Source organism: Scyliorhinus canicula, chromosome 2 (genome assembly GCF_902713615.1).
Source record: "Scyliorhinus canicula chromosome 2, sScyCan1.1, whole genome shotgun sequence".
Taxonomy (NCBI): domain Eukaryota; kingdom Metazoa; phylum Chordata; class Chondrichthyes; order Carcharhiniformes; family Scyliorhinidae; genus Scyliorhinus; species Scyliorhinus canicula.
This window is the reverse complement of record NC_052147.1, coordinates 262,962,428-262,977,381: the sequence shown is the minus strand read 5'-3', so window position 1 is coordinate 262,977,381 and position 14,954 is coordinate 262,962,428. Positions and strand designations below refer to the sequence as shown.

Here is a 14,954-nt window from a genome sequence, read left to right as displayed (position 1 = left end):
TCGCCTGGGATGTGGTGATCCTCGGATTAAATCACCACCAGTCAGCTCTCCCCCCCCCGTCAAAGGAGAAAGCAGCCTCTGGTCATCTGGGACTGCAGCGACTTTATTTTTACTTACACAGCGACAAGCAAGCCTAGGTGGGGAAGGAGTAAAGTAACAGGAACAAAGGGGTCTTAGAAAAGGTAAGTATCGATCTTGCTGGAATTCTGAAGTTAAAGCAGAAAATCTTGGAAATTCGTAGCAGGTCATGGAACAGAGCAGGGGGCACAATTGATGAGTCAGGGTAAAGACAACCATTAAAGAGAGTGGTTGGAAGCTAGTTGAAGAGAGAAATGGAGTGGTGGAGGAGTTTAGGGATGGCATTCAGAACGTGCCTGGTGTGAGGGATTTCAAACATAATAGCAAGGTGAAGGTGATAGTACAAGGTGTTATGACACCCTGGCTAGCTAGTGAGTGGTCAGTTCCAACCCTCCTTGACCCAGAGTCACAACACAATTGAATTAAGCAATGGTTCTTAGAAAAATACCCAGAATCTTTAGCCCTTGGCTGCCCAATAATTACAGTCACCAGGTTTGTAAATTTAAACATAATTACTTTTTAATTCTAACAAGACCTGTAATAAAATATGCAACAAATACAACTGGTTAACTATTCTCTAATCCCCCACTTTAACTTTCCCCCACCCTCTCTCTATCTCTCTCTCTGTATATATATACATACACAGACACACATACAAGACAGACAAACACTGAGGGGGGGGGGGGAGAAGAGGGGTTGATATAATAAGGAACATCAAAAGATAAGAGTCTTTGTTTCAGATGGTTGTTTTTAGCACCTTTCTTCTCTTCAAATTATGCTTTCAGTTTGAGGTTTCCACTGTAGATGTATTTAGGTCTCTGGAGATTCAGGAATGCATCAACTCATAGCCTTGCCCCGTGTGTCCAGAATTGAAACTGAGCTCCTTGGGTCTCTGAAAATCATTGCACTCAGGCAGGACCCAATCACCACCTGTTACCAGGCAGAATACGGCGTTTCAGCTAATTCAGTGGCCACCAGTCAATCAATCGAACCGAGTCCCACCCCATCTCTCGGGTGCCAAAAAGTTTGGGTCTTGCTGTCCAAAGCTAGCAGTACCATATACTATGCCGCAACTTCTTCAGCAGGGGCATGGGAACCTGGATTGTAGTTTTGGGGTACGGGAGATTGAGAGTATAGAGGTCAGGAGCACAGATTTGACTTCGCAGGAGGGTGCCAGTGTTCAGGTAGGTGGTTTGAAGTGTGTCTACTTCAATGCCAGGAGTATACGAAATAAGGTAGGGGAACTGGCAGCATGGGTTGGTTCCTGGGACTTCGATGTTGTGGCCATTTCAGAGACATGGATAGAGCAGGGACAGGAATGGCTGTTGCAGGTTCTGGGGTTTAGGTGTTTTAGTAAGCTCAGAAAAGGGGGCAAAAGAGGGGGAGGTGTGGCGCTGCTAGTCAAGGACAGTATTACGGTGGCGGAAAGGATGCTAGATGGGGACTCTTCTTCCGAGGTAGTATGGGCTGAGGTTAGAAACAGGAAAGGAGAGATCACCCTGTTGGGAGTTTTCTATAGGCCACCTAATAGTTCTAGGGATGTAGAGGAAAGGATGGCAAAGATGATTCTGGAAAAGAGCGAAAGTAACAGGGTAGTTGTTATGGGAGACTTTAACTTTCCAAATATTGACTGGAAAAGATATAGTTCGAGTACATTAGATGGGTCGTTCTTTGTACAATGTGTGTAGGAGGGTTTCCTGACACAATATGTTGACAGGCCAACAAGAGGCGAGGCCACATTGGATTTGGTTTTGGGTAATGAACCAGGCCAGGTGTTAGATCTGGAGGTAGGTGAGCACTTTGGAAACAGTGACAACAATTCGGTGACCTTTACGTTAGTGATGGAAAGGGATAAGTATACCCCGCAGGGCAAGAGTTATAGCTGGGGGAAGGGCAATTATGATGCCATTAGACATGACTTAGGATGTTTAGGTTGGAGAAGTAGGCTGCAAGGGTTGGGCACACTGGATATGTGGAGCTTGTTCAAGGAACAGCTATTGCGTGTTCTTGATAAGTACGTACCAGTCAGGCAGGGAGGAAGGGGTCGAGCGAGGGAACCGTGGTTTACCAAAGAAGTGGAATCTCTTGTTAAGAGGAAGAAGGAGGCCTATGTGAAGATGAGGCGTGAAGTTTCAGTTGGGGCGCTTGATAGTTACAAGGAAGCGAGGAAGGATCTAAAGAGAAATCTAAGACGAGCAAGGAGGGGACATGAGAAGTCTTTGGCAGGTAGGATCAAGGAAAACCCAAAAGCTTTCTATACGTATGTCAGGAATAAAAGAATGACTAGGGTAAGAGTAGGGCCAGTCAAGGACAGTGGTGGGAAGTTGTGTGTGGAGGCTGAGGGGGATAAGCGAGATACTAAATGAATACTTTTCGTCAGTATTCACTCAGGGAAAAGATAATATTGTGGAGGAGAATGCTGAGACCCAGGCTATTAGAATAGATGGCATTGAGGTGCGTAGGGAAGAAGTGTTGGCAATTCTGGACAAGGTAAAAATAGATAAGTCCCCGGGGCCTGATGGGATTTATCCTAGGATTCTCTGGGAAGCCAGGGAAGAGATTGCTGAGCCTTTGGCTTTGATTTTTAGGTCATCATTGGCTACAGGAATAGTGCCAGAGGACTGGAGGATAGCAAATGTAGTCCTTTTGTTCAAGAAGGGGAGTAGAGATAACCCCGGTAACTATAGGCCGGTGAGCCTAACGTTGGTGGTGGGTAAAGTCTTGGAGAGGATTATAAAAGATACGATTTATAATCATCTAGATAGGAATAATATGATTAGGGATAGTCAGCATGGTTTTGTGAAGGGTAGGTCATGCCTCACAAACCTTATCGAGTTCTTTAAGAAGGTGACTGAACAGGTAGACGAGGGTAGAGCAGTTGATGTGGTGTATATGGATTTCAGTAAAGCGTTTGATAAGGTTCCCCACGGTCGGCTATTGCAGAAAATACGGAGGCTGGGGATTGAGGGTGATTTAGAGATGTGGATCAGAAATTGGCTAGTTGAAAGAAGACAGAGAGTGGTAGTTGATGGGAAATGTTCAGAATGGAATTCAGTTACGAGTGGCGTACCACAAGGCTCTGTTCTGGGGCCGTTGCTGTTTGTCATTTTTATAAATGACCTAGAGGAGGGCGCAGAAGGATGGGTGAGTAAATTTGCAGATGACACTAAAGTCGGTGGAGTTGTAGACAGTGCGGAAGGATGTTGCAGGTTACAGAGGGACATAGATAAGCTGCAGAGCTGGGCTGAGAGGTGGCAAATGGAGTTTAATGTGGAGAACTGTGAGGTGATTCACTTTGGAAAGAATAACAGGAATGCGGAATATTTGGCTAATGATAAAATTCTTGGTAGTGTGGATGAGCAGAGGGATCTCGGTGTCCATGTACATAGATCTCTGAAAGTTGCCACCCAGGTTGATAGGGTTGTGAAGAAGGCCTATGGTGTGTTGGCCTTTATTGGTAGAGGGATTGAGTTCCGGAGCCATGAGGTCATGTTGCAGTTGTACAAAACTCTAGTAGGCCGCATTTGGAGTATTGCGTACAGTTCTGGTCGCCTCATTATAGGAAGGATGTGGAAGCTTTGGAACGGGTGCAGAGGAGATTTACGAGGATGTTGCCTGGTATGGTGGGAAACTCTTATGAGGAAAGGCTGATGGACTTGAGGTTGTTTTCGTTAGAGAGAAGAAGGTTAAGAGGTGACTTAATAGAGGCATACAAAATGATCAGAGGGTTAGATAGGGTGGACAGCGAGAGCCTTCTCCCGCGGATGGAGGTGGCTAGCACGAGGGGACATAGCCTTAAATTGAGGGGTAATAGATATAGGACAGAGGTCAGAGGTGGGTTTTTTACCCAAAGAGTGGTGAGGCCGTGGAATGCCCTACCTACAACAGTAGTGAACTCGCCAACATTGAGGGCATTTAAAAGTTTATTGGATAAGCATATGGATGATAAGGGCATAGTGTAGGTTAGATAGCCTTTAGTTTTTTTCCATGTCGGTGCAACATCGAGGGCCGAAGGGCCTGTACTGCGCTGTATCGTTCTATGTTCTATGTTCTATGTTCTTGAATCCCTCCTTCCCTCTGCTTCTTGACTTAAAGACACATGTCCATTAAACATCCATGGATCAAAATGATAACGGCAAAAATAAAGAAAGGGAAAATATGGGAATCAGCAGGAAGGACCCTGACAAGGGGATGCAGAAAAAACAGAGTGTGAGGCCAGAAGGAGGCAGGAATGGGAGATTGCAGCCATGGGTTGGGCCAATGTCATGGAGGGACATGAAGATGACATTTTAAATTTTACTGGGTCAAAATATGGAAAGTCTGCTCTGAAAACACTGTCATGAGTTCCTTTTATGCTTGCAGAAAAAGTACAAGGCAGACTATGAAAAGACACGCAAAAAAAGCATGAACTACTGCGAAACCCCAAAGTTCAAAACTGACCAAGTTCTTGCAGATCTCAGTGATGTAAGTACTGCAGTGATCTCATGGCCTTGGGGCTAACCTTCAGTATTTGAACTGAACTGACACCATTGTTGTGGATATTATCCATTTCAGGTCAAATATAAGAAGAATTATGAAGATAGAATCAAGGGCCATTATGTTGGCAGCCATCAGGATCCATATATGATTCACTGTTTGAAGGTTGGAGCAATGAAAAGCGATGTAAGTAAACAGAACTTAGTTTGATAACAATTAGCAAATTATTGCTTTTTTGTTACCACTGCCGATAAATAATGCAAATGTTCTCTTTTTATGAAGAAAAATTATAAGGCGGACTACGAACAAGATAAAGGAAGTTGTTACTTTCCACAAACAGTTACTCCAGAGTATGAAGCTATGAAGAACTCCTACAAGTGTAAAGACGTAAGCTTCTCCAAAGTGTTCCATCACAATCACCTCAGTTTGACAACTTCACCAGGAATTCCCATTCTCAATTCACAAATCCAAGCCTTAATGCTATCCATTCCAGTTAGAGATTATTGCTGTGAGGTGGAGAGATTTTAAAAAGTAAATCACTAAAGCATATGGGGAATTAACAATTGGTCACAGGTACGTTCAATGGAAACCTGTTACAACAACAACAAGTTGCACGTCTAAAAGAACATAAAACATAAGAAATAAGGGAGTAGATCGCCTGGGCCCTCGAGCCTGGTCGGACTCTCAGTATGATCAATAAGTTGGTCTTGCCTCAACTCCACTTTCCCACCCATTCCGAGTTTCCATCATTCCCTGAGAGACTAGGATCTGACTCTCTGAGCTCACCTTGATTATACTCCACAATGGGGCTTGTGGGTAGAGACTTCTGAAGATTTGCAACCTACTGAGTGAAGAAATTTCTCTTTGTCTCACTCCTAATTGATTTGCCGCTTATCCTCAGGCTGTGCCCCCCCACCAACCACGTATTCAAGATTCCACAGCCAGACGAAACAAGCTCTCTCTGTCAAATCCATTTTAAAACCTTGTCTGTTTTAATTAGGTTATTACTCATTCTCTAAAGGTCCACAGAATATAGGCCCAATTTTCTGAGATTTACATTATAGGCCAACCCTCTCGACCCAGGAACCAATCATGTTAACCTTTGCTGCGCTGCCTCCAAGGCAAGACAGGGGGCAATTTAGTGGCCTTGTTGTGCCTGACTTGGTGTTGGGACGAGGCCATTGAATCTTGCGAGAGGCCTCCCGTGATATTTGTGACGCTCGAAATGCCTCGCGAGATTTAACAATCCCTTGCGAGATGTTGTGATCTGGATCTCGCTCTTACTGGGAGTGATCCAGATCTGCATATTTAAGTGATCAATTGGGCTAATTTAAATATGCATTCCCAATATTCTGCCGGATCTCGGGGCCTAAGGCTGTGACTGGCAAATCTTACCAGGGCGCTGTTTATTACTGAGTTCCACAAATGTGGACCAACTGTAATGGCATCTGGGGTGAGGGAAGGAGGGGGGGGGGTCTCCCAGAGGGGGGACTCCCGGGGAGGGTCTCCGGGTTGGGGGGGAGGGTCTCCAAGGCCATTAGAGACGTGTGGATGGTCGGGGACAGGGCAGTACCACCTGGGCACTCTGGCAGTGTCACCTGGGCACTTTGGCACTGTCACCCTGGCAATGTCAGGGTGGCACTACCAGGCTGGCAGACACATTTCCAGGGTGCCAGGCTCAGAGTGCCAGGTTGGCACTGCAAGGCCTCGGGCCTGGGGGGGCGTTATCAGATGGAAAGGGTGAGAGGATGTTCCTGGGGGGCCTCTCCGAGGTTAGGGGAGGTGAGGGGGGGGATCTAAAATGGTGGGGGATGGGGGGGGGGAAGGGTTGAAAGGAGGAGGGGGGAACAAGATCAGGTAGTCAGACAAAATTGCGCCACAATCTGCGAGGAGCCTTTCCTACTTGGATCGCCAGCAGGAAATTACACCAGCGCGGCCAAAAAAGGTAAGTGCCGTCGAATAGCGGGATGTCTCTCAGTGCTGCAGCCATCGGGAAACGCCCCGCTAAACACACCCAAAATCCAGCCACCAAATTCTTTCTGTTGAATCGCGTCCATATTTTACAATTCATTTTGACGGGATGTGGGTGTTGTTGGCTAGGCCAACATTTACTATGAATCCTTTCTTAGATATTGAGACCAAAACTGTGCATAGAACTCCAGGTGTGGTCTCATCAAAATCCTTTTCAATTGTAGCAAGACTTCCTTTGCAATAAAGGTAAAAATGCCAGGTAAATTTCGAATTGCTTCCTGTACCTGTGTGCTAACTTTCTGTATTCCTTGTACGTGTATACACAAGTCTCTTTGAACATCAACGTATAAAATATTCTGCATAAATAACCTCACCCATCCCTATATTCTACACCATCTGCCACTTTGTTGCCCACTCGCTTAACAGGTCTATAGCTGGAATTTTCCAGACCTCCCTCCCCGTGGCGGGTTTCCCCTTGGTGGGGCCAGCGAGTCACTGAAATCTCTGTTCACATCAGTGGGACCAGAAGATCCCACCAGAGTGAGGGGCTTAAAAATTCTGGCCTACATCTCTTTGCATTAGAGTCATAAAGTTTTACACCGCAGAAAGAGGCCCTTCAGCCCATAGTGTCTGTGCCGGCTATCAATCACCTATTGATTCTAATCCCAGTTTAGAAACATAGAAAATAGGTGCAGGAGTAGGCCATTCGGCCCTTCGAGCCTGCACCACCATTCAATATGATCATGGCTGATCGTGCAAATTCAGTATCCCACTCCCACTTTCTCTCCATACCCCTTGGTTCCTTTAGTAGCAAGGGCCATGTCCAGGTCGCACTTGGATATATCCGACGAACAGACCCCAACAGTTTTCTGTGGTAGAGAATTCCACAAGTTCACAACTCTCTGAGAGAAGAAGTTCTTCCTCATCTCAGTCCTGAATGGCTTACCCCTTATTCTTAGGCTGTGACCCCTAGTTCTGTACATCCCCAATGTCTGGAACACTCTTCCTGCATCTAGCCTGTCCAGTCCCATCAGGATTTTATATGTTTCTATGAGATCCACTCTCATTCTTCTAAACCCCAGTGAGTACAAGCCCAGTCGATCCAGTCTTTCTTCATATGTCAGCCCTGCCATCCAAGGGATTAGTCTGGTGATCCTTCGCTGGACCCCCTCAATAGCAAGAATGTCCTTCCTCAAACTAGGAGACCAAAACTGCACACAATACTCAAGGTGTGGCCTCACCAAGGCCCTGTATAACTGCAGCAAGACATCCCTACTCCTGTACTCCAATCCTCTGGCTATGAAGGCCAGCATGCCATTAGCTTTCCTCACCGCCTGCTGTAGCTGCATGCCAACCTTCAGCGACTGCTCCACCATGGCATCCAGGTCTCGTTGCTCTTCCCCTTTTCCTAAACTGCCACCATTCAGATAATAATCTGCCTTCATGTTATGCCACCAAAGTGGATAGCCTCACATTTACCCACAGTAATAACTCAGTCAGCCTGTCCAAGTCACCCTGCAGCCTCTTTGCATCCTCCTCAGAGTACACCCAGTTTAGTGTTGAATGCAAATTTGGAGATATTGGATGCAATTCCTTTATCCAAATCATTAATATATATTGTGAACAGCTGGGATCCCCATGAGTCACAGCCTGCCACTCTGAAAAGGGCCCGTTTATTCCCACTGTCTGCTTCCTGTCTGCCAACCATTCCTCTGTCCACATCAATACATTATCCCCATTAACTTTGCTCACTAATCTTTTGTGTGGGACCTTGTCAAAAGCCCTTTGAAAGTCCAGATACACAACATCCACTGGTTCACCCTTGTCCACTCTACTAGTCACATCCTCAAAAAAATTCCAGAAGGTTTGTCAAGCATGATTTCCCTTTAATGAATCCATGCTGACTTGGAGCGATCCTGTCCCCTTTCCAAATGCTCAGTTATTTCCACCAGCTCTTAATCTGTAGCCTTGTATGCTGCGGCATTTCACGTGTTCATCTAAATACTCATTAAATGTTGTGAGAATTCCCGCCTCTACCGTCCTTTCAGGGAGTGAGTTCCAGATTCCCACCACCCTCTGGGCGATATATGTTTTCCTCAAATCCCCTCTAAATTGCCTGGCCCCTGGTTATTAACCCCTCAACAAAGGGGAAAAGTTTCTTCCTATCTATGTCCTTCATAATTTTGTACACCTCAAACAGGTCTCCCCTCAACCTTCCCTGCTCGAAGAAGAACAACCCCCTACTATCTAGCCTCTCTTCATAGCTAAAGCCGAGGCAACATCCTGGTGAATCTCCTCTGCACCCTTCCCAGTGCAATTACAGCCTTCCAAAGCTGCACACAGTACTCTGGCTGAGGCCGAAGGAGTGTTTTATTCAGCTCCAACACAACCTCCCTGCTCTTATTTTCTATTCCTCGGCTAATAAAGGCAAATATCTCATATGCCTTTTAAAAAATAAATTTAGAGTACCCGATTCATTTTTTCCAATTAAGGGGCAGTTTAGCATGGCCAATCCACCTACTCTGCACATCTTTTGGGTTGTGGGATCAAACCTGGGACCTCGGTGCCATGAGGTAGCAATGCCTTGTTAGTTCTCCCAAAATGCATCACCTCACACTTTACAGGGTTAAATTCCATTTGCCCATCTGATCAACTCATCTATATTGTCCCATAATCTCAGGCTTTCCTCTTCGCTATTTACCACACCACCAATTTTTGTGTCATCTGCAAACTTACCGATCACACCACCCACATTCCCGTCTAGATCATTAATGTTTCCATTGTTTACATTCCCGCGAGCTTTGTATCTTCAGCAAACCTGGACACATTCTTCTCAGTATATAGTGTTGTAATGTTGCAAGGTGCCTCTCAGGAACATTATCAAACAAAATTTGACACAAGGAAATAATAAGGCAGCTGACCAAAGGCTTGGCTGAAGAGGTAGATTTTAAACAGTATTTTAACAGCACAGGAAGAGGTTTAGGGATGGAATTCCAGACGAAGCAGCTGAAAGCGTCACTGCCAATGGTGCAGTGATGAAAAATTAGGCATGTATGTGGAAGATACACTAAAAAGTCAGAGACGTAGAATAGACAATGTGGCCTTTGATCGTACTATGTAAATACGATGAAACTGTAAGAAAGAACATTCAACTGAAGATAATAAGATTAAAAGTAGGAATAGACCATTCAGCCTCCAAGCCTTCAAGCCTGCCCTGCTATTTGGCATGATCATAGCTGATCTTCTGTCACAGCTACACTTTTCTGTAATATCCCCATGATCCCTGGATTGGATTGGATTGGATTGGATTTGTTTATTGTCACGTGTACCGAGGTGCAGTGCAAAGTATTTTTCTGCGAGCCGCTCAACAGATCATTAAGTACATGGAAAGAAAAGGGAATAAGAGAAAATACATAATAGGGCAACACAGGGTATACAATGTAACTACATAAGCACCGGCATCGGATAAAGCATACAGGGGTGTAGTGTTAATGAGGTCAGTCAATAAGAGGGTCATTTAGGAGTCTGGTAACAGTGGGGAAGAAGCTGTTTTTGAGGCTGTTCATGTGTGTTCTCAGACTTCTGTATCTCCTGCCCGATGGAAGAAGTTGGAAGAGTGAGTAAGCTGTGTGGGAGGGGTCTTTGATTATGCTGCCTGCTTTTCCCAGGCAGCGGGAGGTGTAGATGGAGTCAATGGATGGGAGGCAGGTTCGTGTGATGGACTGGGCGGTGTTCATGACTCTCTGAAGTTTCTTGCGGTCCTGGGCCGAGCAGTTGGCATACCAGGCTGTGATGCAGCCAGATAGGATGCAAACTGTTTTCTTTGCTACAACTTTGTAAATTCAATTGTAAAAAATGTGTTTACAAGTTTGCAATATGTAATAGAACATAGAACATAGAACAGTACAGCACAGAACAGGCCCTTCGGCCCTCGATGTTGTGCCGAGCAATGATCACCCCACTTAAACCCACGTAACCTATATACCCGTAACCCAACAATCCCCCCATTAACCTTACACTACGGGCAATTTAGCATGGCCAATCCACCTAACCCGCACATCTTTGGACTGTGGGAGGAAACCGGAGCACCCGGAGGAAACCTACGCACACACAGGGAGGACGTGCAGACTCCAAACAGACAGTGACCCAGCCGGGAATCGAACCTGGGACCCTGGAGCTGTGAAGCATTGATGCTAACCACCATGCTACCGTGAGGCCCCCATGATCAAAGTAAATCTCCTCTAATGACAAGGATAAAATTGGAAAATATAAAATTTTGATATTTGATAAGGTTCCACACAAACAACTTTGGCCCATCTAATTAAAGTTGTAATTTAGATCGGGAGGGATGGGGGGGGGGGGGGGATTTTTCTGACTCCCCGTGCCGTGTTTCACGGCAACTGGAGACTGCCTGCTGTTGGCGGGATCCTGTTCCTGCCTCTGTCAATGAGATTTCCCATTGAATCAACCCCCCGTCATCGGGAAACCTGGAGCGGTGTCAGCGGGATCACAAGATTCCACTGGTGAGAAAAGGTGGAAAATCAACCCCCCCCACCCCCCAGATATTTTTGCTAGAGTTGTTCAAAGTGGAGCACGCTATCAATTTTTCATGATTTCAAAATCTATTAAGAGTTGATCTTCCGAGGGCATTTCTCATTCAAATCTTCAAACACTTATTGAGGATAAGAGAGGAATAAATTTGAGAACCGCAAACTAGTCAAGGAGAAAAGACAACGTGGAAACTTATTTACTTGGGTCAGCAAGTTAGAATTGGAAAGGATCAGAACACCACATTATTGTAGCATTTGGAGTGATAGACCCACAGTGAACTTTGTTTAAAACCATTCCTCTTTGTATGGTTTCTCAATCCCATTTGTTTGGTCTGATCCTTTGGGATACTCAGAAGGTGACTGGGCAAACATAATTTTAGATATTCTGAAGGTCACTTGTTGAAAGCCATAGTTGCTTATATTGGTTAATGCAACGTGATTTACTTTGATGAATGTCGCTCCTGAAAATAAATACAGTTCACATTTTTAAATGGACACGTTGCTTTCTTTACAATTATTTCTTAAGTCTTGCTGATGCACACAGTTCTATAATATATCTAAGACTAGCATCTGTTCAGAATTGTGTAGCTTCTTATTTATCCTGAGGAAATGATCACCGGTCATTGCAATTCTTTTCTGTGCCACTTCATGCCAGGCCATTGATATTGGAGCATGGCACCAAGTGGATTGCAGAAAGTAAATTGTTCTGGGAGATAACTTTATCTTCCAATATTCAGAGTACCTTAATTCTTTAAAAAAAAATCTACTGGATTTATTTATCAATTACAGGAAAACATGATTTTTATAACCCGCATGAGACCTGTCAGACCAATTAGTTTCCCCGTTGAGTACGAGCTTCCCCGCTGAGAGGCAGGGACCCCATCAGCAGAATGGTGGACACTATGTATAAAAGCTCACCTTGAGTGGGAGCCGAGCGGGGACTTAGAACTTAGCACGTGTAAATAGTTTCTTCATCAATGAACAAACAGCTTCTTTTAGCCTCTCGTGTGGACTCCTCTTTGGACACAATAATGATGTAACAATTTGATTGAAACATAGTTGGAGAGATTCTTGCCTGAGGTGAAGAATAATTTGCTTAGTTAGCACACCTTTCTAAGTTGTATCACACCTTTATCAGTGGACTTGACAGAGAAAGCTAACTCACCAAAGCATTCTCCCAAAAAGGTGGTATCACGAAAATTGTGTTGGAGTACCCAAACTAAATGTGGCCTGCACTTGCGTTCGACTTCCTCATGCCTTAATCCATTCGCTAGATAGAAACAGGCAGGTGGCTTCCAACGAACCCGTTCCAAATTAAAACAAGCTGTAAATTTGTATACATATGTACATCAATGAAATGGTAACAATGGCTTGAGTGACGTTCATCCTAAACCACATGTAAACTGTCTTTGTTGCCTTGTTTTAATTACAGCAATTCTATAAATCACACCCTGATAAAATCAAGTTCACTCAAGTAACTGATTCTCCAGTGATGTTGCAAGATCTGGTCAATGCAAAGCAACTGAGCGATGTAAGTATCACAGAATGCTCCAGCCCTCTCACAGGTGTCATTGGTGCTATTCAATTCTCCTGGTTTTGGCCTTGTGATTCTTGCGTATTCTATTTGAAAAGCATTGCCAAAACTCACGGAATATCTGTACGTAAATATCTGTACCGTTTCAAATGTAAAAATGATCTCAAAAACGTCTATAATGATATTCTCCGCTTTACTCTTTTTAATTAAACTTACTGAGCTGAAGACAACATAATCCACCATCTCAATTTTCAGTTAAGAAAGAGAGATTTGCATTTGTATGGTTTCTTTCAGTTTTGTGTTATAAATAGATTCTGCACCATACAAAAAAAAGTCAGTGTGATCTAGCTGATATCGGCCAGTCGTAAACACGTATCATACGTGGGTTATGACGTCCTGTCACATAGAATTTTATCTTTAATACTCTGCAAATGAATTATATCTGATTGCGCAATGATGTGTGAAGTATTTTTTTGTACTTTGCACAATATTGGTTCAAGATGCGTTTATGCTTATTGACATTTTTTTTCCCCCCGAAGATAAACTACAAAGCAAAGTATGAGAAAGAAAAGTTCAAATGTACAATTCCCCATGATGATCCCTTTTTCATCCAGTCGAGGGTGAATGCATACAATCTGAGCAATGTAAGTACTTTCTAGTGGCTTCAGAGTTGTTTTATACTGTTTTTTTTTGGTGAGTTTATTCTAAACAAAGAGGTTGCTAAATCTGGGTGAATCTTGGGTTATCTTATGCCAATAAAACACCACTGATTTTGGAAAACCCCTCTCTGAAGCAATTAAAATCACCATGGCGACCAGAGGTTGGAGGTGTGGGACCATGAGGAAGATTGGGGAAGAGAAGAACCAGCTGTTACTCAGGCTCCATTTTGAACTGAACCTATTTGTTCCTTATGACCTGAGGGAGGAAGTGGGAGGGCAAGCTTGACTGGCAGCTTTCTGGTCACCTTGAGACCTTGGAAAATAGGAGACAGGTTTAGATAAAGGGTCTGGATCGGCGCAGGCTGGGAGGGCCGGAGGGCCTGTTCCTGTGCTGTAATTTTCTTTGTTCTTTGTTCTTAATACAGCATCCATTTAAAATCACTAGTGGGGTCTTTGAGAATACGAGCCCAGGTTTCACTGTCATCTTCCACCTGCCCCAGTCTAACAATACTCCTCTGCCGAATACTTACTGGGCTGAATTTTAGACTCCCCGGCAGTGAGTTTGAAGGTTGTAGGGATGACATAAAATCCAATGCATGGCTATTCCACTGTCTACATGCCTGCTCCCGACCTGTCAGATATTTTACAGAAGGTGGGGGAGATGTTGGGTGGCCATGGGTCTATTTAGGCCTTTACGTGGCCATTAATTAGCCTCAGCAGAACCCCATTGGTATTTTACCTGCAGTGGGGGAGGTGAACATAAGAACATAAGAACCAGGAGCAGGAGTAGGCCATTTGTCCCCTTGAGCCTGCTCCGCCATTTCATAAGATCATGGATGATCTTTTTGTGGACTCAGCTCCACTTACCGGCCTGCACCCCATAACCCTTAACATCATGAATCAAGCCCAGCAACTTTAATTGTGCAATCTGCTATCAGGCCCTCTATGCTCTATGGAGGCACCTTTCCTCACGTAATGAATCGTTTAACTTCTGTTCCAACCCCCACCCCCTCACCCTCCATGTTGAGAATCCTGACAGCGCATTTACCTAGGCTCCTTGGTGTGCTGGGATTGACTGTAGTCCCAGCAGTGGCCATTGTACCCAACTGGTGCTGCTAGGTTGACAGATGGTTTGCAGCTTTCTAAGGCAGGACTTCCTCCCGAGGTCAATCTAAGCAATTAACACTGCCCCTGGTATTAAATTGATTGGGATGGTGGCGGAGGGCTTCAGGATCGAGGGAGCCCCCCCCCCCCCCTCCCCCCCCCCTCCCCCCCCCCCCCCACAGCATTTTAGCTGGGATCGCCAGCCGGCCATTGGGGTTTCCCATTATGGGTAGTACCACGCCATCGGGAAATTCCTGGGTTGCTAGAATTCCGACAACGAAGAATCCAGCCCCGAATCTCTCATGTCCTACTGTGGATGGGATTCCTTCGTTTTTAGTTGAATTCAAAGTCATTTTTATTGAACTATGTTGAAGGCTTTCTTAAAGTGTATCTGGACCGTACTTAACTTATACTCTTGAGGTCTTTTGAAAGTATTATAATTTCACACTGACTGTTACACAGTACTGGTCGAACCTACCCATATTTCCCTCTTGGCTTTTTCTGATGCTGATTACTTTAGCTTCAGTTTAATCGTATTGTAGTCAATAGTCCCCGAAACCTCCACTACTGCTGTTTCCCATT

The 14,954-nt window shown here is 44.7% G+C and overlaps 1 protein-coding gene across 12 annotated transcripts in view; it reads left to right on the top strand.

Moving 5' to 3' along the window:
- Positions 1-14,954, top strand: part of neb (nebulin) — a 361,584-nt gene that overhangs the window by 41,361 nt on the left and 305,269 nt on the right. For all 12 annotated transcript variants that reach the window (XM_038790010.1, XM_038790016.1, XM_038790008.1 and 9 more), the window contains 5 exons: positions 4,441-4,542; positions 4,633-4,740; positions 4,837-4,941; positions 12,508-12,606; positions 13,149-13,253. In XM_038790010.1, coding sequence (XP_038645938.1) covers positions 4,441-4,542; positions 4,633-4,740; positions 4,837-4,941; positions 12,508-12,606; positions 13,149-13,253 — 519 coding nt within the window. The remainder of the gene's footprint in view (positions 1-4,440; positions 4,543-4,632; positions 4,741-4,836; positions 4,942-12,507; positions 12,607-13,148; positions 13,254-14,954) is intronic.